This window comes from Rhinopithecus roxellana, chromosome 12, assembly GCF_007565055.1.
Source record: "Rhinopithecus roxellana isolate Shanxi Qingling chromosome 12, ASM756505v1, whole genome shotgun sequence".
In the NCBI taxonomy this organism is placed as follows: domain Eukaryota; kingdom Metazoa; phylum Chordata; class Mammalia; order Primates; family Cercopithecidae; genus Rhinopithecus; species Rhinopithecus roxellana.
The window spans coordinates 116,831,483-116,856,286 of NC_044560.1; the positions used below are offsets into that span (position 1 = coordinate 116,831,483).

The window sequence follows — 24,804 nt, forward strand, 5'->3', positions numbered from 1 at the left end:
GGTCCTGCTGCGTCCTGCTCTCAACGCGGCGCGCGCAGTTTTTTGCAGACCCGGAAGCGGATCGCGTGGATAGAAGGTCACACCGCAGCGCGTGTTTCCCTTTGTTTAGATTCAGTCTGGGCTTCCCAGCTCCCCCGCGCTTCTGTACCCGGGATCTGAGAGTCAACACAGACCTTGAAATTCCCGCACCGCTCCCTCCACCCCGTGTAAATTCAGGCGTCTCCGTGAGAGTCCGGCGGTCGCTTCCCTGTGTGTTAAAATTGCTCGGCGACGGGTCCTGTCCCCGGTCGTTCTGCCTTGGGCCAGGTAAACACGGTTTTTCGAGACTCCTTTCTGCTTAAAACCCTTTACTGACCCATCCTTCTGCCCCGCGCTTTTAAAAGTCCTCACCGCAAGGTGGATTCCTGCCCGGGGAGCCTCCCAACCTGGCCGCAGCCCCAGTCCCGGCGGGGGAGGCCGCGTCCTGTGCCGGGTCCTGGGATCCTTGACACCACACGCCTCTAATAATTCAGTCCCCATCCTTTTCTTCCTTGATCCGGGCCTTCCTACTCCCCAGGCCTCGCCTTCCCAGCCATCGCTACTCCTGACCGTGTGGGGACGTGACTTCTGTCTCAAGATATCCAGGATTCTTCCGTCCCAAATTGCATCCCACTAAAAATGTGCTCTTGACGGAGGTGGGCACCTTATTGTACTCTCCTCCCTATGAATATGTGGAGAAAGATGGTGGAAGAGTGGTAGGAAATAGAAAAATTTTGAAAAAGAAGCATGAGGCAGATCCATAAGCAGACGGCAGAGAGTAGCTGAGAGATTTACAGAGACAGTGAATGAAGCCGAGAACATAGCAGGGGGAGAAAAGTAACTGGAGAAATGTAGAGAAAAGCTCGATGTCCAGAGAGATGAAGGACAGAAAGGTAGAGAGAGGGGCAGAAAGGGGGAGCCTCCTCACGCAGAGAGTTTGGGAGAGGAGGAGGGATTTGGAGCCAGGGCAGACGGAACAGCGTGGTGCTGGGACAGCAAGAGGGGGCAGCCGATGACAAGGAGAGCAGAGGGAGAACCACAGCATGGGGAGGCCTGGGATCCGGGGGCGCCAGAGAGTGGGGACAAGTGAGTGTAGCAGGGAAGAGGGAATTTAACAGGGAAAACAGAGAGGAAGCAGAGATAGGGAGGGCAAGAAACAGGCAGAATGGAAATTGGGGACCATCAAAAATTGAACACAAAGAGGAACAAGGGGTAAAACAAATTGCCGGAATGGAGCAGAACAAATGAAAGAGAAGGAATAGAGGGGAAGAGGGTGGGAAACAACAGGAGAAGAGAGGGGCAGAAAAGTAAGCCAATTCCTACGGGAAAAATGAAGTGAACAAAAAGCGGTAGAAAGAAGGTGAGAATGAAAGAGAGGTACAGAATGAGGGAGGGAAACATATGCTAATGACCAAAGAGGGGCACCCTGAGTGCAGATGAGCGATGAGTTGATTGAATATTATGATTAAGTTGTGATATACTGATTTCTGTAATTGTAATCTAATAAGTATAAAATTTATTTCAAAAGTACAGATGAAGATGAGACCTGCAAAGTTCCTGCCTATAAGGCAAGTGCATTTTATAATTCTTGGCATCACAGGTTAGCTTCTATTCACAATCCCTATTCAGCCAGAGGGCAGTGACTTGCCTCATTCAGGTGTGGGTGAGTGGATAAGATAGAAACAAAAACCGGCCGGGCGCGGTGGCTCAAGCCTGTAATCCCAGCACTTTGGGAGGCCGAGGCGGGCGGATCACAAGGTCAGGAGGTCGAGACCATCCTGGCTAACACAGTGAAACCCCGTCTTCACTTAAAAAATACAAAAAATTAGCCGGGCGAGATGGCGGCGCCTGTAGTCCCAGCTACTCGGGAGGCTGAGGCAGGAGAATGGCGTGAACCCGGGAGGCGGAGCTTGCAGTGAGCTGAGATCCGGCCACTGCACTCCAGCCTGGGCAACAGAGCGAGACTCCGTCTCAAAAAAAAAAAAAAAAAAAAAAAAAGAAACAAAAACCATAGCGTCTTTCCTGCGCTTACAATCAACACAATAGTGAACACCCAACACAGAATGCCGCGTCTCTGGTCACCAAAATGTGTGGGGATTACTTCCCACCAACAAGCAATTCATCAGACACCACCTGGGTGTTCTGTAATGTAACTCAATTTCACACTAACACTATCTATGTGGAGTTAGCATCAGATTCTACAGGTTGAGAGCTCACTTCCACAGGCATTTTTCCACTTCAGGTGCCACTTGCAAGTCCTGGATTGGGACCTCAACCTTGTGACTAGCCACCTATAAACTGGGGGTTCCCATGACCCTTTCCTCACATTTTGTGAATTTGCTAGAGTGGTTCACAGAACTCAGGGAAACTTTTTCTTAGTTTCACCCATTTGTTACAAACAATATTACAAAGGATACAGATGAACAGCCAGATGGAAGAGCCTTCCTAGCAAACTAATCAAAATGAGGGGCTTTTGGGCCAGGTGCAGTGGCTCTCGCTTGTAATCCCAGCACTTTGGGAAGCCAAGGTGGGCAGATTACTTAAGGTCAGGAGCTCAAGACCAGCCTGGCCAACATGGTGAAACCCCATCTCTACTAAAAATACAAAAATTAGCTACGCATGGTGGCGGGTGCCTGTAATCCCACCTACTTGACTGAGGCACAAGAATCTTTTGATCCCAAGAGGTGGAGGTTGCAGTGAGCCAAGATTGCACCACTGCACTCCAGCCTGGGTAAGAGGGAGACTGTATCTCAAAAAAAAAAAAAAAGGAGGGGCTCTTAGTAAGCATGCTTTTTGTTTGTTTGTTTTGTTTTTGTTTTTGTTTTTTTTTTTTTGAGACGGAGTTTCGCTCTTGTTGCCCCAGCTGGCATACAATGGTGCCATCTTGGCTCACCACAACCATCGCCTCCCGGGTTCAAGCGATTCTCCTGCCTCAGCCTCTCCAGTAGCTGGGATTACAGGTACCCGCCACCGTGCCTGGCTAACCTTGTATTTTTAATAGAGACGGGGTTTCTCCATGTTGTTCAGACTGGTCTTGAACTCCTGACCTCAGGCGATCCACCCGCCTCGGTCTCCCAAAGTGCTGGGATTACAGGCGCGAGCCACTGGTCCTGGCTGGAAATCGTGCTTTTTATCTGCATCTAAACTGAGGGGCAGCCATGTGGCACTGCGTCTTTAACCTGTGGAATCTGTACCTGTCTCCAGGTAGACAGTATCAAAATTGAATTAACTTGTGGGACACACAGCTGCGAGCATGCCACAGAACTGGTCAGCATGGGCCAGACACGGTGGCTCACGCCTGTAATCCCAACACTTTGGGAGGGTGATTTGGGCAGATCACTTGAGGTCAGGAGTTCAAGACTAGCCTGGCCAACATGCTGAAAAATACAAAAATACAAAAATTAGCTGGGCGTAGTGGCATGGGTCTGTAATCCCAGCGGCTCGGGAGGCTGAGGCAGGAGAATCGCTTGAACCCTGGAGGCGGAGGTTGTGGTGAGCTGAGACCGCGCCACTGCACTCCAGCCTGGGCGACAGTGAAACTCCGTCTCAAACTTGGGGAAAACACACATTTTGGTGATGAGCGGTGTAGTATTCTGTGCTACATATGAGCGTAGTAAAAACACTATGTTTTTTTCTTACCTCAAACAGTGAAGGGAAGAGACTTGGCCCTCTCACCAGTCTCAGGGCCTGTGATGCCTACTCAGTAGTGACTGGGAATGATCTGTCCCTGCTCCTGGCTGCTGCTGATACTGAGATTGTGCACCACGTGCCAGTCCCACTCACAGTCCCAGAATGGCATGACATCCTTCTTCATGGTATCATTAATTTTTTGTCTATAAAATTATCATTATTATTATTAATATTTTTTGAGATGGAGTCTCGCTCTGTCACCCAGGCTGGAGTGCAATGGCGCAGTCTCCGCTCACGACAACCTCTGCCTCCTGGGTTCAAGCGATTCTCCTGCCTCAGCCTCCCAAGTATCTGGGACTGTAGGCATGTGCCACCACGCCCGGCTAATTTGTGTATTTTTAGTAAGGACGGGGTTTCACCATGTTGGCCAGGCTGGTCTCGAACTCTTGACCTCAGGTGATCTGCCCGCCTTGGCCTCCCAAAATGCTGGGACTACAGGCGGGAGCCACTGCTCCTGGCCTAGGAAATTGTTTTGGTCAGCGTACTGAAGTGGAGGTATTGCCCATTAAAACACACACACACTCACATACTCACTCGCTGAAGCCTTTATTTTCTTTCCATTCTTCACTCTTTAAAACAAAAAACACTGTATTTACATTTCTCCCTGCAGTAAGTATCCCTCTTGCATGCTCTATTTTAAGATCACAGTACACTAAAATCTTGTTTATATTCTGTCTTCAATTCTTGCCCCCAGTTCTTGGTTGACCCCATCTAATCAAGTTATCGCATCCACCCATTCCATTGCTCCAGCGACCTACCTGTTTCTAAATTTATTTTTATTTTTTTAATTTTATTTTTTATTTTTATTTTTTTTGAGACAGAGACTCGCTCTGTTGTCAGACTGGAGTGCAGTGGCATGATCTCAGCTTACTGCAACCTCTGCCTCCCGGGTTCAAGCGATTTTCCTGCCTCAGCCTCCTGAGTAGCTGGGATTACAAGCGCACACCACCACGCCTGGCTAATTTTTATATTTTTAGTAGAGACGGGGTTTCACCATGTTGGCCAGGATGGTCTCGATTTCTTGACCTTGTGATCTGCCTGCCTCGGCCTCCCAAAGTGCTGGGTTTATAGGCATGAGCCACCGCGACTGGCCCCTAAATTTATTTTTAATTAATTATTTATTTTTTTAAGGGATGGGGTCTCACTCTGTTGCACAGGCTGGAGTGCAGTGAGGCAGTCATAGCTCACTGTAACCTCGAACTCCTAGGCTCAAATGATCCTCCTGCCTCAGTCTCCCTAGTAGGTAGGACTACAGGCATGTACCACTATGCCTGGCTAATATTTTTATTTATTTACTTATTTATTTGTTTTTGAGACAGAGTCTTGCTCTGTCTCCCAGGCTGGAGTGCAGTGGCATAATCTATAGCTCACTGTAACCTCGACCTCCTGGGCTCAAACAATTCTTCCACCTCAGCTTCCTGAATAGCTGGGACTACAGGCGCATGCCAGTATGCTGCTAATATTTTGGTTTTTTTCGTAGAGTTGGGGTCTTGCTATGTTGCCTAAGCTGCTCTCAATTTCCTGGGCTCAAGCGATTCTCCTATCTCAGCCACCCGGGTAGCCGGGACTACAGGTTCGTGCCACTGTGCCATGCTAATATTTTGATTTTTTGTAGAGTTAGGGTCTTGCTGTGTTGTCCAGACTGGTCTTAAACTCCTGAGCTCAAGTGATTTTCCCACCTCAGCCTCCCAAAATGTACCCAGATGGAGGCATCATTCATTAAAACACACTCCTACATACAATAAAGGCTTTATTTTCCTTCTATCTTTAAAACAAAAAATATTAACTGCATTTCTTCATCTAGGAAGTACCCCTCTTCTGTGCTCCCAGAGCTCTGGAATTACAGGGATGAGCCCCTGCACCAGGCTTACTACAGTTTTTAAATTTTTGTCCTCATCTGTCTTTCCCTGTCAGCAGCAATTTGCACAGCCAATCACTTCCTCTTCTTTTTTCTTGGCTTTGAAGAGGTTCTTCATAATTTAAAAAATCTGTTTAACTTTTTTTTTTTTTTTTTTTGAGACGGAGTCATACTCTGTCACCCAGGCTGGAGTGTAGTGGCATGATCTCCGCTCACTGCAACCTCCGCCTCCTGGGTTTTTTTTTTTTTTTTTTTTGAGACGGAGTCTCGCTCTGTCACCCAAGCTGGAGTGCACTGGCCAGATCTCAGCTCACTGCAACCTCCGCCTCCCGGGTTCACGCCATTCTCCTGCCTCAGCCTCCCGAGTAGCTGGGACTACAGGTGCCCGCCACCTCGCCCGGCTAGTTTTATGTATTTTTTAGTAGAGACGGGGTTTCACCGTGTTAGCCAGGATGGTCTCGATCTCCTGACCTTGTGATCCGCCCGCCTCGGCCTCCCAAAGTGCTGGGATTACAGGCTTGAGCCACCGTGCCCGGCCCCGCCTCCCGGGTTTAAGCAATTCTCCCTCCTCAGCCTCCTGTGTAGTCCCGAGCTGGGACTACAGGCACGTGCCACCACACCTGGCTCATTTTTGTATTTTTAGTAGAGACAGGGTTTCACTGTGTTGGCCAGGCTGGTCTTGAACTCCTGACCTCGTGATCCATCCGCCTCGGCCTCCCAAAGTGCTGGGATTACAGGCGTGAGCCACCACGCCTGGTCCCTGTTTAACATTTTTGTCATCACCTTCATGTCTCCTGAACTGTCTTCTGTGAATATGAGAGTGTCCCACAATTTAGTCCTTAAACCTGTTCTCTCTGCCCACACCCTCTACCTTTCCTTATGATCTCATCTTACGGCTTCAAAACACCACCTTCCTGTCTCAGTTTTCCCTCTCCACCGACGCCTCTCCCCTGAATTCCAGAATCCTGTGTCCACTCGCATTCTGGACATCTCTGCTGGGGCATCCACAGGCATCTCCACCTTCATATGTCCAAAAGATACTCCCTGAACCCCCCAAACACCTTGCCCCAGCAGTCCTGCACATCTCGGGTGAGGGACACCCTGTACTTTCTGGGGATTAAGTAAACCTGTCAAATGTTTTTAAAAATAGGAGATATTTTCTTATTTGTGTTTTCATTTATAATACAAACAATAAATCACACGTTTATTTACACTCCTGTAATCACAGCTACTTGGGCTAAGGCAGGCAAATCGCTTGAACCCAGGGGGCAGAGGTTGCAGTAAGCCAAGATCACGCCCTGCACTCCAGCCTGTGCGACAGAGTGAGACCCTGTCTCGCAAACACACACACACACACAATTAGCCGGGCGTGGTGGCGGCCGCCTGTAGTCCCAGCTACTCTGGGAGGCTGAGGCAGGAGAATTGCTTGAACCTGGGAGGCAGAGGTTGCAGCGAGCTGATATCGTGCCATTGCACTTCAGCCTGGGTGACAGAATGAGATTTTTGTCTCAAAAAAAAAAAATGTATTTGCTCGGTTAGGATGGAAACAGGCCTATATGGAAAAGTACAGTTAATGTCTGAGTTGTACATTGATAGAAGCAGTTTCTTGGGAGAAATGGCATCCAGCCCAGTGGAGACCCGCAAGAACAGGTCATGTCCATACATGCCCGCTAGAGGGCAGTGCTGGTGTTGGTCGAGGCTTCTGAGGTCACCTTGAAGGCTAACGGTGTGATCACTGGAGAACAGCTGACATGCAGTCACCTCTCAGTATAGCCTACAGGTCTTCAGAGAGGCCCCTGACAGCAGAGTGTGCCACAGCCTCGGCTCTCACAGTGACTGTCAACCTCTTGAATTTCCGTGTATTTTGAATTCCAGTAGTTGAGGTCAGAATCTCGTATATGGGGTCTGAGAAAGTGCCGTATAACATTCTCCAGGGGAGGGGGGAGTCCAACCACATTCTCTGGAGTGGGAGGGAAGTTTACTCCATTTCTTATCTATGGGGGCTGCTAAGGGGTGATGCATCACTCATGAAGGAAGGAGGAGCGCACCCAAGTTCTTATCACAGCACACACGTCATTCATGTAGCAAACTAAGTGGAATTATTTGAAACCTACATTACAGGGGGCCCAGGTTTCTCCTCCCTCAGAGGCTTCATCTGGGCTGTCCCTCTGCCTGGAACTCTCTGGCCCCTCAGCTGCAGGTGAAAAACACCCTTCCTTCTCCAGGCCTTTTTTCTGGTAGTACCTTCTTAGGATTCTGTGACTCCCCCCAGTAGCCCCCAATTTAACACTCCAGCCTGGCCCCACCCCAACTCTCCTCCATTTTGAAGTTCTGTGTTTATTTCTTTCCCTTTTCCTGCCACTGTCTGGATCATGGTGACAGCAAGGGCCCAAGGGGAGCGAAGAGCCAGAAGCGGGGGACTGCACTGGGCTCAACCCCTCTGGGTGGAGCTCAGCCCTAGCTTCACATTTGAGTGCTGAGGCATTTTGCAGAAACATCTCTTGTGCGTCCTTAACAGAGATTCTAATTTCAATACTTAGGTGGAGGCCAGGCCTAATATTTAAAGTTGATGCTATAGTAGTTGCTCCCTATCTGCTGGTTGGATTTCTTGATACTCGAGTTTAACTGTGGTCTGAAAATATTACACAGAAAGTTCCAAAAATGAAGAATGCACAACTTTTAAATTTTCCACTGTTCCAAGTAGTGTGCTGAAATCTAGCACTGTCCCACTCTGTTTCTGAGGAGTCTCACTCCATCGCCCAGGCTGGAGTGCGGTGGCACAATGTCGGCTCACCGCAACCTCTGCCTCCCGGGTTCAAGCGATTCTCATGCCTCAGCCTCCCAAGTAGCTGGGATTACAGGCATGTACCACCATACCTCACTAATTTTTTGTACTTTTAGTAAAGATAGAGTTTCACCATTTTGCCCAGGCTTGTCTTGAACTCCTGAGCTCAGGCAATCCACCTACCTTGGCCTCCCAAAGTGCTAGGATTACAGGTGTGAGCCACTGTACCCAGCCAGTCCCACTCTCTTTCGCCTAGGACTTGAATCATCTCCTTTTCTGGTATATCTAGGCAGTACAGTCATCCCTCAGTATCAGAGGGATTACTTCCATGACCCCTGAGGATACCAAAGTCAGGTGATCTTCAAGTCCTTTATGTAAAGTTGCGCAGTACAGCCATACACTGCATAATGACATTTTCGTCAATGATCAAATCTATGATGTGGGTTCCATAAGATTACACTGTTACACTGGAGCTGAAAAATTCCTGTTGCCTAGCTACAGCAGAGCAGTCATGACGTCATAGTGCAGTGCATTCCTTGTGTCTGTGGTGATGCTAGGGGAAACAAACCTGGATCTTTGCCAGGCAGCTTTAACCTGGCTGTGGGTGAGGATGACACTGTGATGCTCCTAGAGGTGGTTCATGAGGAATGGACGAATAAGTTGTTGGAACTGATACAAGAACCCATAGCTGAAGAAGAGGTGAGAGGATAGGAAAGTGAAGGAAAAGAAAAAAAAAAAACCAGGAAATTTCACAGTGAAGGGTTTAGCAGAAACTGGTACAGACCTCAACAAGCTTCTTTAAAAGTTTGAAAACATGAACTCCAACACCAAAAGGTGTTTGTTTGTTTGTTTGTTTGTTTATCTTATTTTTTCAGACAGGGTCTTGCTCTGTCACCAAGACTGGAGTGTAGTGTCATCTTGGCTCACTGCAATCTCTGCTTCCTGGGTTCAAGTGATTCTCCTGCCTCAGCCTCCTGAGTAGCTGGGATTACAGGTGCCTGCTATTACGCCTGGCTAATGTTTGTATTTTTTTTTTTGAGATGGAGTCTCACTGTGTTATCCAGGCTCGGCTCATTGCAACCTCAGCCTCCCAGGTTCAAGCGATTCTCCTGCCTCAGGTTCCTGAGTAGCTGGGATTACAGGTGCCTGCCATTATGCCCGGCTAATTTTTTTTTTTTTTTTTTTTTTTTGAGATGGAGTCTCACTCTGTTACCCAGGCTTGGTTCACTGCAACCTCAGCCTCCCAGGTTCAAGCGATTCTCCTGCCTCAGGTTCCTGAGTAGCTGGGATTACAGGTGCCTGCCATTATGCCCGGCTAATTTTTTTTTTTTTTTTTTTTTTTGAGATGGAGTCTCACTCTGTTACCCAGGCTTGGTTCACTGCAACCTCAGCCTCCCAGGTTCAAGTGATTCTCCTGCCTCAGGTTCCTGAGTAGCTGGGATTACAGGTGCCTGCCATTATGCCCGGCTAATTTTTTTTTTTTTTTTTTTTTTTTGAGATGGAGTCTCACTCTGTTACCCAGGCTTGGTTCACTGCAACCTCAGCCTCCCAGGGTTCAAGCGATTCTCCTGCCTCAGCCTCCTAAGTAGCTGGGATTACAGGCATATGCCACCATGCCCAGCTAATTTTTGTATTTTTAGTAGGGACGAGGTTTCACCATGTTGGTCAGGCTGGTGTCAAACTCCTGACCTTGTGATCTGCCTGCCTCGGCCTCCCAAAGTGCTGGGATTACAGGCATGAGCCACAGCACCCGGCCTAATGTTTGTATGTTTAGTAGAGATGGGGATTCACCATTTTGGCCAGGCTAGTCTCAAACTCTTGACCTGGTGTGATCCGCCTGCCTCGGCCTCCCAAAGTTCTGGGGTTACAGGAGTAAGCCACCGCACCCAACCCCAGAAGATGTTTATTAATGGAAAGGAAAGTTTATGGTGCATTAACTGCTCACAATAACATTTAGGAAGAAAAAATAAGCAAGTCAACCACCATGGATATTTTTCTTCCTATCTCATTTCCTAATCAGCTGATTTTTTTTTTTTTTTTTTTTTTGAGACCGAGTCTTGCTCTGTCACCAGGCTGGAGTGCAGTGGTGTGGTCTCGGCTCACTGGAACCTCCACCTCCCGAGTTCAAACAACTCTCCTGGCTCAACCTCCCAAGTAGCTGGGACTACAAGCGTGCGCCACCACTCCCAGCTAATTTTTGTATTTTTAGTAGAGATGGGGTTTCACCATGTTGGCCAGGATGGTCTCAATCTCTTGACCTCATGATCTGCCCGCCTCAGCCTCCCAAAGTGCGGGGATTACTGGCTTGAGCTACTGCACCAGGCCCTCAGCTGACTTTCAGATTCACACCACAGACATATTTCTGAAAGGAGTGCCTCCTCACCTAGAAGAGCCTCAGGCAGGTTCTTCAAAAGGTATCCAGAAGAAGGCATTGTTATCCCAGATGACAGCTCCATACATATTATTGCCCCTGAGAACCTTCCAATGGGACAAGATATGGCACTGGAAGACAATGACATTGATGGCCCCGACCCTGTGTAGGCCTAGGTTAATGTATGTGTTTGTGTCCTGGTTGTTAACAAAAAGTTTAAATGGGGAAAAAAATGTTTTTTAATGGGAAAAAGCTTATAGAATAAAGATATAAAGACAAATATTTTTGTACACCTATATAATGTGTGTTTTAAGCTAAATGTTATTATAAAAGTCAAAAAGTTGGCCAGGTGCAGTGGCTCAAGCCTGTAATCCCAGCACTTTGGGAGGCCGAGACGGGCGGATCACAAGGTCAGGAGATCGAGACCATCCTGGCTAACATGGTGAAACCCTGTCTCTACTAAAAAAATACAAAAAAAAAAAAAAAAAAAAACAAGCCGGGCAAGGTGGCGGGCGCCTGTAGTCCCAGCTACTCGGGAGGCTGAGGCAGGAGAATGGCGGGAACCCGGGAGGCGGAGCTTGCAGTGAGCTGGGATCCGGCCACTGCACTCCAGCCTGGGTGACAGAGCGAGACTCCGTCTCAAAAAAAAAAAAAAAAAAAAAAGAAAAAAGTCAAAAAGTTAAATTTAGAAGTTTATGATGTCAAAAAGTTACAGTGAGCTGAGGTTAATTTGTTATTGAGAAAAAAATATTTTTTATGTTAGTGTAGCCTAAATATACAGTAAGTATGTATGTATATGTTTATTTTTGGGACAGCCTCTCACACTGTTGCCCAGGCTGGAATGCAGTGGTGCGATTATGGCTCACTGCAGCCTCAACCTCTTAAGTTCAGGTGATCGTCCCACCCCAGCCTCCTGGGTAGCTGGGACTACAGGTGTGTTCCACTGTGCCTCAACTTATTTTTTGTATTTTTGTTTTGTAGACACAGGAGTCTCGCCATGTTGCACAAACTGGTCTCGAACTTCTGGGCTCAAGCAGTCCACCTGCCTCATTCTCCAAATGTGCTGAGATTACAGGCATGAGCCACCACGCCTGGCTGAGTATTCAGTATTTGTAAAATCTACAGTAGTACACAGTTATATCGTAGGCCATCACATTCGGTCACCGCACACTCACCGACTCATCTAGAGCAATTTCTAGTCCTGCAAGCGCCATTCATGGTAAGTGCCCTAGACAGATGTACCATTTTTTAAACATTTATATCATATTAGTACTGTACCTTTTCTATGTTGAGACATGTTTTTATTTACAAGTACATACCACTGTCTCACAGTTGCCTGTAGTATTCAGTACATAACATGATGTGCAGGTTTTTAGCGATAGGCTATACCATATACCCTAGATGTGTAGTAGACTATACCATCTTGGTTTATGTCGTGCAGTCTATAATGAAATGGTCTGAAAACACATTTCGCAGAACAGGTCCCGTTACTAAGCAGTGCATGACTGTGTTTGCATATAAATTACACACATCCTCCCATAGACTTTAAAAAATCTCTTGATTACTTATAATGGATTAATGAAACTTATAAATGCTATATAGTTGTTATACTCTGTTGTTTTCTTTTTTTTTCTTTTTTTTTTTTTTTTTTGAGACGGAGTCTCGCTCTGTCGCCCAGGCTGGAGTGCAGTGGCCGGATCTCAGCTCACTGCAAGCTCCGCCTCCCGGGTTCACACCATTCTCCTGCCTCAGCCTCCGGAGCAGCTGGGACTACAGGCACCCGCCACCGAGCCCAGCTAGTTTTTTGTATTTTTAGTAGAGACGGGGTTTCACCGTGTTAGCCAGGATGGTCTCGATCTGACCTCGTGATCCGTCCGCCTCGGCCTCCCAAAGTGCTGGGATTACAGGCGTGAGCCACCGCGCCCGGCTACTCTGTTGTTTTCTTGTGTTATTTTCATTGTGTTAATTTTTGGTTTCTTTCCCCTTTTTTTTGTAATTATTTCAGTCTGTCGTTGGTTGAATCCTTGGTTTTGGGCCCTAGAAATCCTGAGGGCCGAGTGTAGACTCTGCCTGTTAGTCAGTGAATAGTCTTCTTTTTGATCTGGTCTACTTTTGGGGTATCTCAGTCCTTTTGCTTAACCCTTATTTTACTTAATAGTATTCCCCAAGCATGTGAATATTGATGCTGGCAATTTGGATATGCCAGTGAGAAGCTGTTACATGCATAATTTAAGTGGAGTCAATAGAGGTCAGTACTGTTTGAGGTTGCAGGCATCCACTGGGCATGTTGGAACATATCCCCCATGGATAAGGAGATTCCACTGTGTTCTGTGTCTGGCGCTGAGCACCAAGGCTCTCTGTCCTCCAGTTCTGAGGGATTACATGAGCCTGGGCTCCACAGAGAGGGGAGGGGGGCTGTGCTCTCCATTGAGTTTGGTCACAGCTGGGTCTGTTCCCTGAATGAGGCAGCTCAGTCCACCCCTGCTCCCTACTGCTGCGGCGTGCGTGCGGGCTTCTCCAGGAGGGGAGCGAGTCCTGAATAAAAGAGTAAAAACTTCATTCGTTCTCCTGGTAGGAGTTTCTTGTCCCTGCATCAACTCTGGTGCAGTGGGCAGCAGAGGATATCTTTCCACAGGGTGAGGTCTAACCTGTGTGTGTGGTTGTGGCACAGGAAGGGGAATGTGTTGATTCTGAGCAGTAATCAGCCTATTTTTGACATTTAGGATTGACTTCTAAACAGTCATGCTATGTGATGAAGAAGCCCGGAAGAGGAAAGCAAAGGAGTCAGGGATGGCTCTTCCTCAGGTAAACTGATACTCTCGGCGGGTTGTTCTATCTCTGTTTCTTTCTGAAATGTCTGAAGCGTCCTGCCTGACAGGTTTGCTCACACTCACCTGTGCCTTCGCTCAGTCCCTCTCATCGCGCTTAGCTTCCATCTCTCATGACCCAGTGACATGAACTTGGGAAGAGGCGGCACTGGGCATGGGCCTGGGAAGGGCTCACACCAGACATGGATGGACACGGGGTGAGGGTCCCGTGGTGTCAGTGCTGTTGGGCAGCAGGGATTGTTCAGGGGCCACATCTGGATGCACTGTCAGCTCTCTGTGGACCAGGATTAGAGCAGCTGCCAATGGAAGTCACGTATTAATGTGCACAAGTACCTGGTAAGTTCTGGAAAAGGAGTTCAGGAAGGAGAAATATTTTCTGTCTGATTTTTACTACATTTGAAGCTAAACACCTTTCCTACTTTCTTGTGTCTGGCTTGGTTCAGAGAGGACATTCTTCTTTCTCAGCACGTCCCTCCCATGGAGAGTGGTATTCCTGCAGGGAGTCTTGTACAGCATCTGGGTTAGGTGAAAAAAAGCTGTAATTTTGCACAGAGATTGAAGCAGAATTTTTTTGTCATTAAAGAGGTGGAAATTATATTCATTCTTGTTCCAGCAATTATCGTTATATTTTTTATGTTAAACATCAAATTATGTATATATTTGTTTTACAGAAGACACCAAACGTGCAGCTTAGGCCATCAAATACCAAGTCTCCCCTGCCCTGCCCTGTGCGGTGTCCCACCCTTCTTGCATCTCACTGGCGACCCACTGCTGTCAGCTCTGTGTCAAGAGTGAGAGCAAGTCCTATAGAAGTTTATTTTTACAGCATTGGCCGGGCACAGTGGCTCACGCCTGTAATCCCAGCACTTTGGGACGCCGAGGCGGGCAGATCACCTGAAGTCAGGAGTTTCAGACCAGCCTGGCTAACACAGTGAAACCTTGTCTCTACTAAAAATACAAAATTATTCTGGCGTGGTGGTGCACACCTGTAATCCCAGTTACTTGGGAGGCTTAGGCAGGAGAATCCCTTGAACCCAGGAGACGGAGGTTTCAGTGAGTCGAGATTGCGCCATTGCACTCCAGCCTGAGCGACAGAGCGAGACTGTCTCATAAGAAAAAGAAAAAGAAAATAAATCAGTCACCTCTCTTGTTTTTTGTGCTTGGCGTGGTTCAGGGACCACGTGCGCCAGTCAGCCCAGGAGGAGTCTCTGGAGGTCCTGAGCTTTGTCTGCCATGTGTCCTCTCTGGACTTTGTTTGTCACCTCCTCACTGAAGAAGGTGACCAGGTTCTGCTCAGGAGCTCCCCTTTCTGCACCTGCTCTGCAGCCTGTGTGAGGCCATAGGAAGCTGGGGTCCACACCGCCACCTAGTGTCTGCCTGCGTTACTGCAGGCTCTGGTTTATGCTGGTGCCTTTGTTCTCAGTGGCTTCCTGACCTGGGGCCCTGTTACTTCAGAGCTTCTCTTCAACCAAGACAGAACATTGTCCCTCAGGAGAAGTCTGGAGTTTGTGGTTTCCTCTGGATGATGGCACATCATGCCTGACCAGGGGCTCGGGCTAATGTGTTCATGCATTTTCCCGCTGGGCTCCCAGCAGGTTGACTTGGAGCTTCTTTGGGGTGCAGGAACTTGCTAAGGGCCTTCTGGATTTCTCACAAAGCCAATTGGTCTGTGTATTGTTTAATTTTTGTCTCCATGGGGACAGAAAGGTCTGTGGCTTCGTATCCCTCTATCTTGCTGACATTACTCTGTTAGTAGAGTTGCGGATTTCGTACACAGGTCTGGAGTGTCCTTTAGTTAGGGGCCATGTATATTTGCTAAGGGAGAGGTAGGATGTTTCTTGTGTGTGTGTCATTTATAATTAGTGCTGCTAAAGATGGAAACTTGTTTTCTTTCTTTTTTTTTGAGATGGAGTGTTTTACTCTTGTTGCTGAGGCTGGAGTGCAATGGCGTGAACTCGGCTCACTGCAACCTCTATCTCCCGGGTTCAAGCAATTCTTCTGCCTCAGCCTCCCGAGTAGCTGGGATTACAGGCATGCACCACGATGCCCGGCTAATTTTGTATTTTTAGTAGAGACGGGTTTCTCTGTGTTGATCAGGCTGGTCTTGAACTCCCCACCTCAGGTTATCTGCCCACCGTGGCCTCCCAAAGTGCTGGAATTACAGACGTGAGCCACCGTGCCCTGTCAAAACTGGTTTTCAATATATTCGTATTAGTTAAAATGCCTAAATGGCATTCTTTGTTTAGGTTACAATCCTGTCATTCGTTAGTTCTAACAGATCCTGCTTTTTCCTGCCTCCTAGCCCCACTTTTTTTTTTTTTTCCTGTTTTTTTCACTGCTTCTGGTCCCTGCTCTGGCATCCTGTGCAGTGGTGATTGGCTGCAGCACAGACCAGCACCCTTTTCCTGGCCTTAAATTAGAGGAAATGCATCCCATGTTTACTGTTGATTATGATATTTTATGAGATGTTCTTGTTTAATATAATGTTTCTTCTTTTGTTTGTTTTCCAATTTCATTCTTGGCCTGAGTATTAATTATCTAGTAATGTCTTAAGGTATGTGCTGCTGAGATATTTTCTATGACCTTTATTTGTTTGTTTGTTTGTTTTTTGAGATGGAGTTTCACTCTTGTCGCCCAGGCTGGAGTGCAATGGCACGATCTCGGCTCACCGCAACCTCCGCCTCCCAGGTTCAAGCAATTCTCCTGTCTCAGCCTCCCAAGTAGTTGGCATTACAGGCGCCCAGCACCATGCCTGGCTAATTTTTGTATTTTTAGTAGAGACGGGGTTTCACCGTGTTGGCCAGGCTCATCTCAAACTCCTAACCTCAGGTGATCCATCTGCTTTGGCCTTCCAGAGTGCTGGAATTACAGGTGTGAGCCACTGCGCCCATCCTATTTGTTAAATTAGTGTATAATATTCTTAAAGTTTGTGTCGTGTATCACTGTTTTATTAATGAAATAAATCAATAAACTCCATTGGCTTTTGCTAATACCTACATATGTAAATTTTAATGGACAAAAGTGTATTTGTAGGGCAGGGTTAGTGGTGTATGCCTGTAATCCCACCTTCTTGGGAGGCTGGGGAAGGATTAAGCTCTTCCCTTGAATCCAGGAGTTTGAGATCTTTCTGGGCAACCTAGTAAAACCCCATCTGAATTTTTAAAAATACTATATATTTTTGAATGTGGGTATTTACTAGAGATTGGAGTTGAAGTTTCTGTGTTTTTTAATGATCTGCCATTTTCAATAGCTTAATATTCAAAAATGTTTATAAACTAAATTGCATACAATTTATAAATTTTTAGTGTTGCAAACAATGTGGTCCTCATTTTAGGGACACTTGACATTCATGGACGTGGCCATCGAATTCTCTCAGGACGAGTGGAAATGCCTGGACCCTGGACAGAGGGCTTTGTACAGAGACGTGATGTTGGAGAACTACAGGAACCTGGTCTCTCTGGGTGAGGATACCTTCCCTCCAGAAGCCGGGATCTGCTCTAATCTGTCTTTGCATTTTCTCTTGGTTGCCTCTTGGGAGCCCCTAAATTGCTTAACTGAGGTAGAAACCTTGTTGACTCAAATGAAACGCTCTATTATGCTCTCTGGATTTGAAATGTGTCCTTTCTTCAGATGTTCTGCCCCCTTCATGATACGTCATTGGGTGGCACCAGATAACCAGTTCTGTTTTCTCCCCTGTGCTTACAAGTCAGTAGTTCTTGGAAGAGATCTCGATGTCTACATATTACAGTATTCCCTAAGCATTCAGAAGGAGCCAGTCTGTGGTGAACTTGTGAAATATTATTCTTGATCCATTTGCGATATCCCCTCTCTTACCTAAACATAGGGCTTGGATTTTGGAAATGCCCCAGCACATCTTGTTTCTTTCTTTTTATTAACAGGAATCTGTCTTCCTGACCTAAGTATTATTTCCATGTTGAAGCAAAGGAGAGAGCCCTTGACTCTGCAGAGTGAAGTTAAAATAGTAAAAAATCCAGATGGAAGGGAGTGTGTCAGAAGCGTGAACACAGGTAAGAGCTCTGATGGGCAGTGTGGAAGCCATAGTTTTTATTTTTTTATTTTTGAGCCAGGGTGTTCCACTATCACCCAGGCTATAGTACAGTGGCAGTCATAGCTCACTGCAGCCTCAAACTCCTGGACTCAAGCAATCCTCCTGCCTTGGCCTCCCAAAGTTGTAGATTGTAGATTACAGATTACAGCCACTGCACCTTGCAAAGCTGTATTATTTTTTTTTTATTTTTATTTTTTGAGACGTTGTCTCGCTCTGTTGCCCAGGCTGGAGTGCAGTGGTGTGATCTCGGCTCACTGCAACTTCCGCCTCCCAGGTTCAAGCAATTCTCCTGCTTCAGCCTCCCCAGTAGCTGGGATTACAGGCATGTGTCACCACACCCAGCTAATTTTTGTACTTGTAGTAAGGACGCAGTTTCACCATGTTGGACAGGCTGTTCTCAAACTCCTGACCTCAAGTGATCTGCCTGCCTCAGCCTCCAAAAGTCCTGGGATTACAGACGTGAGCCACCACTCCCAGCCCATACTAACTCTTAAAAAGTGTGTGGGAAACTCTCCCCAGGTGGGACGTTCTGTGAGAAAAGAAAAGTTTAAATCCTAGGCATTCTGAATGGAAATATTCTTTGCTCTCTCTTGTCATTCAGCTCTACAAATGTGTAATAGTTTCATCTTTTCACCCGTGAGTAGTGTTCCAGCCCAGAGACAAAAGCAAAGTCTTTATCTTGATGGACAGCACCCTGTCATGTGGCTTCTCTGAACTTTTGTTCCATGATTCTGAAGAACACAGGGAGCATTGTTGCCACGGGTCTCTTTCGCCTGTGTCTTTCTTTCTGTGCTTGATTCCATCTGATGCTCAGTTTCTGTCCCTATAGGTCCAAGCTGAGGTCTTCAGAAACCTACCCCCTTGACCTATTCGTGGTCCACCCCATTTCCTGTACTGGGAAGACGTAATCAGGAAATGGGAAAACACAAGCTACTCTTTTTTGCATCTGGGTCCTGGAAACTACAGGTGCCTCTAGCCCCCTCTGCCTGTTCAGGTCTGTTTGAGATGGGAAAAAGCCAGTGATTTTCCTATTCTCACATGCCACTCAGCACAGAACATTTCACTTCTGGTCACCAAAATATGTGGGGATTTCTCCCCGTCAACAAATAATTTTTCTTTTTTTTTCTTTTTTCTTTTTTTTTTTTTTTTTTGAGACGGAGTCTTGCTCTGTCGCCCAGGCTGGAGTGCAGTGGCCGGATCTCAGCTCACTGCAAGCTCCGCCTCCCGGGTTTACGCCACTCTCCTGCCTCAGCCTCCCAAGTAGCTGGGACTACAGGCGCCTGCCAACTCGCCCGGCTAGTTTTTTGTATTTTTTAGTAGAGACGGGGTTTTGCCGTGTTAGCCAGGATGGTCTCGATCTCCTGACCTCGCGATCCACCCATCTCGGCCTCCCAAAGTGCTGGGATTACAGGCTTGAGCCACCGCGCCCGGCCAACAAATAATTTTTCACTCGATCTTTACTGGGTTTTCTATAATTCGTTTCTAACACTATCTACCTGGAGTTAGAATCAGATCCCACAGGCTAAGAGTCGTCCACCTCAGCCACCACTTGCTTGTAGTAGGTTGTCACCTTTCCGTCTGACCAACCAGCTGTAAGTTGGGTTCCCTCAACCCCCTTCTTGGGTTGATTACTTTGCTAGGGTGGCTCACAGAACTCAGTGAAACACTTCGTTAGGTTCATTGGTTCATGATGAAGTATGTTTTTGAGGATACAGGTGGACAGCCAGATGAGGAGATTCACAGGGCAAGGCACATGGGAAGTGTGCCACCCTCCAGGCACCTGCATGTCTTCAGCATTTGGAAGCTCATAACCCCATAGTTCAGGGATCTTTATGGAGGCTTCATCACATAGGCGTGATTGATATTAACTCAATCTCCAGCCCCTCTCCTAGAAGATAGTGGGTGAGGCTGAAGTTTCATGCTTCTAAGTATGTCCTGGTCTTTCTGGTGATCAGCCCCATCCAGGAACCCACAAAAGTTGCCTCATTAGAGCAGATCACACTCACACCACCCAGGACATCCCAAGGTCTTTGGAGCTCTGTGTCAGGAACCGGGGAATAGACCAATGTATGCATTTCTTCTTATTCCACAAGGCCCCTCAGCCATTCTTCAGTTGTGCTTCATCCACACTTTACTGGTGTGTGTCACAGGGGAGTAGGTGGCTCTTCTGAGATGGTTACTCAGCTGAGTGGGAAAGACAGTCGACAGAAAGACCCCGTGTTGGATCCCTAGATCCTCGTGGGGAGCATGGCACAAAATAGCCACCAGAGATGCCTGTGGTTTTAACACTACCGTCATTTGTTCAAACCACTGTTACTTTCATCTTGTACCTTTCCATGTATTATAAATCAACTTGGTTTTTGTATATTTAATTAGCAGTTCCATATTTCATAGAATACTTTGTGTTTATTATTTTGTATCTGTGGGGCTATAGTATCAGGGAATGGCCATTGGTTTATAAAATTTTGAGTGTGTTTTTTTTTTTTGTGGCACAGGATATGCCTCAGCAGGAGATTCTCTAAAATCTATAGACACTCCAGAAATGTCTGAATGGGAGTTTAAATATTTGTTTTCCTTTGTTTTACCTGACTTAGTAGCTACTATTAAACAGCACTTTTGCCAATTAAATTTGTTACAGTGTATAATATGGACATTTTTCGTATCTTAAGAATATGCTCTTTTAAAGTTATTGCCATCTGAATCTCAGAAATACCATTGCATTGACTTGCCATAATTTGTTATTTAAGACTGAGGGGCAAAACTCAAACCATATCTTCCTCTGTCTGGTCTTGCACCACACAACAATAAACACAGAAAACGTGTGTGACCAAATGTGAGTTTTCTTCCACCAATAAGCAGTCAGTTCTGCAGCGGATACTCACTGGGTTTCCTTGGATTCGATTCTGGTGCTGTGTACCTGGAGAGCGCATCACATCCCACAGGTTGAGGGCTCAGTCTCCAATACTGCCCCCTTTCAGACACTGGTCATAAGTCCAGGCCTCTGCAACTTCCGACCAACCAGCTTCAAAAGTTGGGGTTCCCATTGCTCCCTCTTTGGGTTTGATGAATTTGCTAGAGTGGTTCACAGAACTCATGGTAATACATACTTAACATTTACAGGGTTTATTATACAGAGTATTTTAAAGGATCCAGGCCCGGCGTGGTGGCTCACATCTGTAACCCAAGAATTTTTTGAGGCTGAGGTGGGCGGATTGCTTGATCCCAGGAGTTTGAGACCAGCAACATAAGGAGACCTTATTTCTACAAAAAATTTAAAAATTAGCCAGGCATGGTAGTGCATACCTTTTAGTCCCAGCTAGGCAGGAGGATGCTTGAGCCCAGGAGTTTAAGGCTGCAGTGAGCTGTGATCACGCCACTGCACTGCAGCCTGGGTAACACAGAGCAAGACCTTATTCTAAGGAGATAGAGAAGGATAAATTAACAGATGGAAAGATCACAGGGTCAGGTCTGGGAGGGTCCCCAGCACAAGAGCTTTATGCATATATTATACTATTACTAATGTCTATACAACTGCTCTTAAATGTCTTATTTGCTCTAAGAGACTCATCCCTCCTTTTTCTGAGAAGCTTTCAGTTTCTGTTCTATTTTCTCTGCCCTTAATCTTTCTCAAAGTCACCCATAATCCTCCCGAGTCTTGCAGATTCCCCACTGCTCCAATGCATCACATCACCCCTTGTGTTTTCAGCTCTCACAATGTGACATACAAAGTATGCGGATACTTCTTCCAATGTCTGAGTTGGGTGAGGCAGATTCTAGTCCCTGTACCAGACTGTAAACATGCCAGAATCATGGGTTCATGTTCTACTCTTTCTTCTTTTCTAGGGAGGAGCTGTATATTGGGAAGCAATGCAGAAAACAAGCCTATTAAAAATCAACTTGGATTTACCCTTGAGTCACGTCTGTCTGAATTGCAGCTGTTTCAAGCTGGAAGGAAAATTTATAGAAGTAACCAAGTTGAAAAGTTTACAAACCATTGTTCCTCAGTTTCACCACTTCAACAAATTTCTTCTAGTTTCACGACACACATTTTTAATAAATATAGGAATGATTTTGTTGATTTCCCATTACTCCCACAAGAAGAGAAAGCATACATTAGAGGAAAATCTTATGAATGTAGTGAAGATGGTGAAGTTTTTAGAGCCCCTGCAAGCCTTATTAACCAAGTAATCCATACTGCAGAGAAACCTTACAAATGTACTGAATGTGGCAAGGTCTTCAGTCGCAATTCACATCTTGTAGAACATTGGAGGATTCATACTGGACAGAAGCCTTACAAATGTAGTGAATGTGACAAGGTGTTTAATCGCAATTCAAACCTTGCACGACATCAAAGAATTCATACTGGAGAGAAGCCTCACAAATGTAACGAATGTGGCAAAGCATTTAGAGAGTGTTCAGGGCTTACTACCCATCTTGTAATCCATACTGGAGAGAAACCTTACAAATGTAATGAGTGTGGCAAGAACTTCAGACACAAATTTTCTCTAACCAATCATCAGAGAAGTCACACGGCAGAAAAACCTTACAAATGTAATGAATGTGGCAAGGTCTTTAGTCTGCTTTCATACCTTGCACGGCATCAAATAATTCATAGTACAGAGAAGCCCTACAAATGTAACGAATGTGGAAGAGCGTTTCGCAAGCGTCCGGGTCTTATGGCCCATCTTCTAACCCACACTGGGGAGAAACCTTACAAATGTAATGAATGTGACAAAGTCTTTGGGCGCAAATTATACCTAACCAACCATCAAAGAATTCATACTGGAGAGAGACCTTACAGGTGCAATGCCTGTGGCAAGGTCTTCAATCAAAATCCACACCTTTCACGCCATCGGAAAATTCATGCTGGAGAGAATTCACTGCGTACCTTACAGATGCAATGAATGTGGCAAAGTCTTTAGTTACAGTTCATACCTAGCACAACGTTGGAGGACTCAGGAGAAAAACCTTACAACTATCATAAATGTGGCAAAGAATTTAGTTTGCCTTCAAGCCTCATCACCCATCTGTTGATCCATGTTGAAAGGAAACCTTACAAATGTAAAGTTAATAACATATATATATATACACACACACACACACACAAATAATCGATAGAGAAGAGTTATATCAGAATAGAGAATTTAATGAAAACTACCAGTATAGCATATCCTTAAGTAGGATTCACATTTAACTGCTGGCACTATAATTTGTAACTCTTTGGTTGATTTAGAATGTACGTACATACTTCTCATGTTTTAAGTAACAAAGTTTCAAGTTTTTTTTTTTCTTTTCTTTCCCTTTTCTTTTTTTTTTTAGACCAAGTCTCGCTGTATCACCGAGGCTGGAGTGCAGTGGCACAATCTTGACTCACTGCAACCTCTGCCTCCCGGGTTCAAGCGATTCTCCCGCCTCAGCCTCTTCAGTAGCTGGGATTACAGGCATGTGCCACTACTGCCCAACTAAGTTTTGTATTTTTAGTAGAGACGGGGTTTCCCCATGTTGGCCAGGCTGGTCTCAAACTCTTGACCTCAAGTGATCCACTGGCCTTGGCCTCCCAAAGTGCTGGGATTACAGGTGTGAGCCACAGCGCCTTGGCCTTGTTTAAATTTTTCTTAGTGGGAATGAATCACATCCTTTCTACCAACATTGTTTAATCTTACCTCAGGAGGATACTTTATAGTAGAGAATAATGTCCCATTAGGATTTTAAGGTTGAAGCAGCCAGAACAATGTGTGTGTGTGTGAGAGAGAGACAAAACAACATACGCTTTTGGGTGCATATAGTTAGGTAAGTATGATTTTCAGTAATTACACTTGGTACTTGAGTTAGTCTCTGTGTACTCTGGTGAAGGATGCTTATGTGGGTAAAGTCAAAATCACTTTGTGAATAGCAGTGCAGTGTCAGCCTTGTACACCCTCAAATGTGCATCACTGTTAATGAGTATGCCCTGTATTATGTTTCTATATGCCTCTTTCTTGTCTGCCAAATAAGACCTATGGCATGTACTTTCATTTTCATGCAGCAAAAATAAATAGTAATATGACAAATATTAGGAAATAGAAAGTGGGGCCGGGCGCGGTGGCTCACGCCTATAATCCCAGCACTTTGGGAGGCAGAGGCAGGTGGATTACCTGAGATCGGGAGTTTGAGACTAGCCTGACCAACATGGAGAAACCCTGTCTCTACTAAAAATACAAAATTAGCCGGGTGTGGTGGCACATGCCTGTAATCCCAGCTACTTGGGAGACTGAGGCAGGAGAATCACTTGAACCTGGGAGGCGGAGGTTGCAGTGAGACGAGATCGTGCCATTGCACTCCAGCCTGGGCAACAAGAGCGAAACTCTGTCTCAAAAAAAATAAAAATAAAAAAAGAAAGTATGAGTTGAAGGTAAAAATACTGTAACATGGTCAGGTGTGGTGGCTCACGCCTGTAATTTCACCACTTTGAGAGGCTGAGTTGGGCGGATCATGAGGTCAGCAGATCGAGACCATCCTGGCCAACATGGTGAAACCCCATCTCTACTAAAAATACAAAAAAAAAAAAAAAATTAGCTGGGCATGGTGGTGTGCACCTGTAATCCTAGCTACTTGGGAGGCTGAGGCAGGAGAATCACTTGAACCTGGGAGGCAGAGGTTGCAGTGAACTGAGATTGCACCACTGCACTCCAGCCTGGCGACAGAGCAAGGCTCTGTCTCAAAAACAAACAATACTGTAACAATTTCTTTTTGTACTTGCAGTGTTCAGTGACACCATTTGAAAACATTAATGTTCATCCATTTTCTTTTAAGTCGAAGCACACAGGAAATTTTGTTTTGGTACATTAACTAGAAACTTCATATAGTCACCATCACAACTTTTTTGGTAATTTGAATTTTTGACTACTTTTCTGGAACTTGTTTGAAGTCCCCCTAAGGTTTGGCTTGGATCTTGAGAATGATGATCCCATACACTGATATGGTTTGAGAGTGTTTTATTATATAATGAGGCTTTGTGGGGGAAAGCAGGGTGTACTTTTCCAGCTGGTCCAAAAGTAGCGTCAGAGAACTGGGATAGGTGATGGGCTTGGGGTGTCATGATTGCTAAAGGGTAGGGCTGGGGCGGGGGTACCCCCTTGTGGTTTGAACTTCCAGTTGGTTCCAAAGGAGTGAGCACTGAGGCTTATTATCAGTTGACCAGATGGG

The 24,804-nt window shown here is 46.0% G+C and overlaps 1 protein-coding gene across 3 annotated transcripts; it reads left to right on the forward strand.

Moving 5' to 3' along the window:
* Positions 1–22,907, forward strand: ZNF610 (zinc finger protein 610). 3 transcript variants are annotated; one of them, XM_030942090.1, is made up of 7 exons: positions 1–306; positions 11,704–11,941; positions 13,446–13,527; positions 16,164–16,238; positions 16,885–17,011; positions 17,450–17,578; positions 21,463–22,907. In XM_030942090.1, exons 3-7 carry the CDS (start codon positions 13,465–13,467, stop codon positions 22,521–22,523), a joined length of 1,455 nt encoding a protein of 484 aa, XP_030797950.1. In that variant the 5' UTR covers positions 1–306; positions 11,704–11,941; positions 13,446–13,464; the 3' UTR covers positions 22,524–22,907. The 3 variants fall into 3 exon arrangements, with proteins under 3 accessions (XP_030797950.1, XP_030797951.1, XP_010374827.1); XM_030942091.1 differs by lacking the exon at positions 16,164–16,238 and adding an exon at positions 557–674 and having other exon boundaries at positions 3–306; XM_010376525.2 differs by lacking the exon at positions 16,164–16,238 and having other exon boundaries at positions 3–306.
* Positions 22,908–24,804: the final 1,897 nt, after the last annotated feature.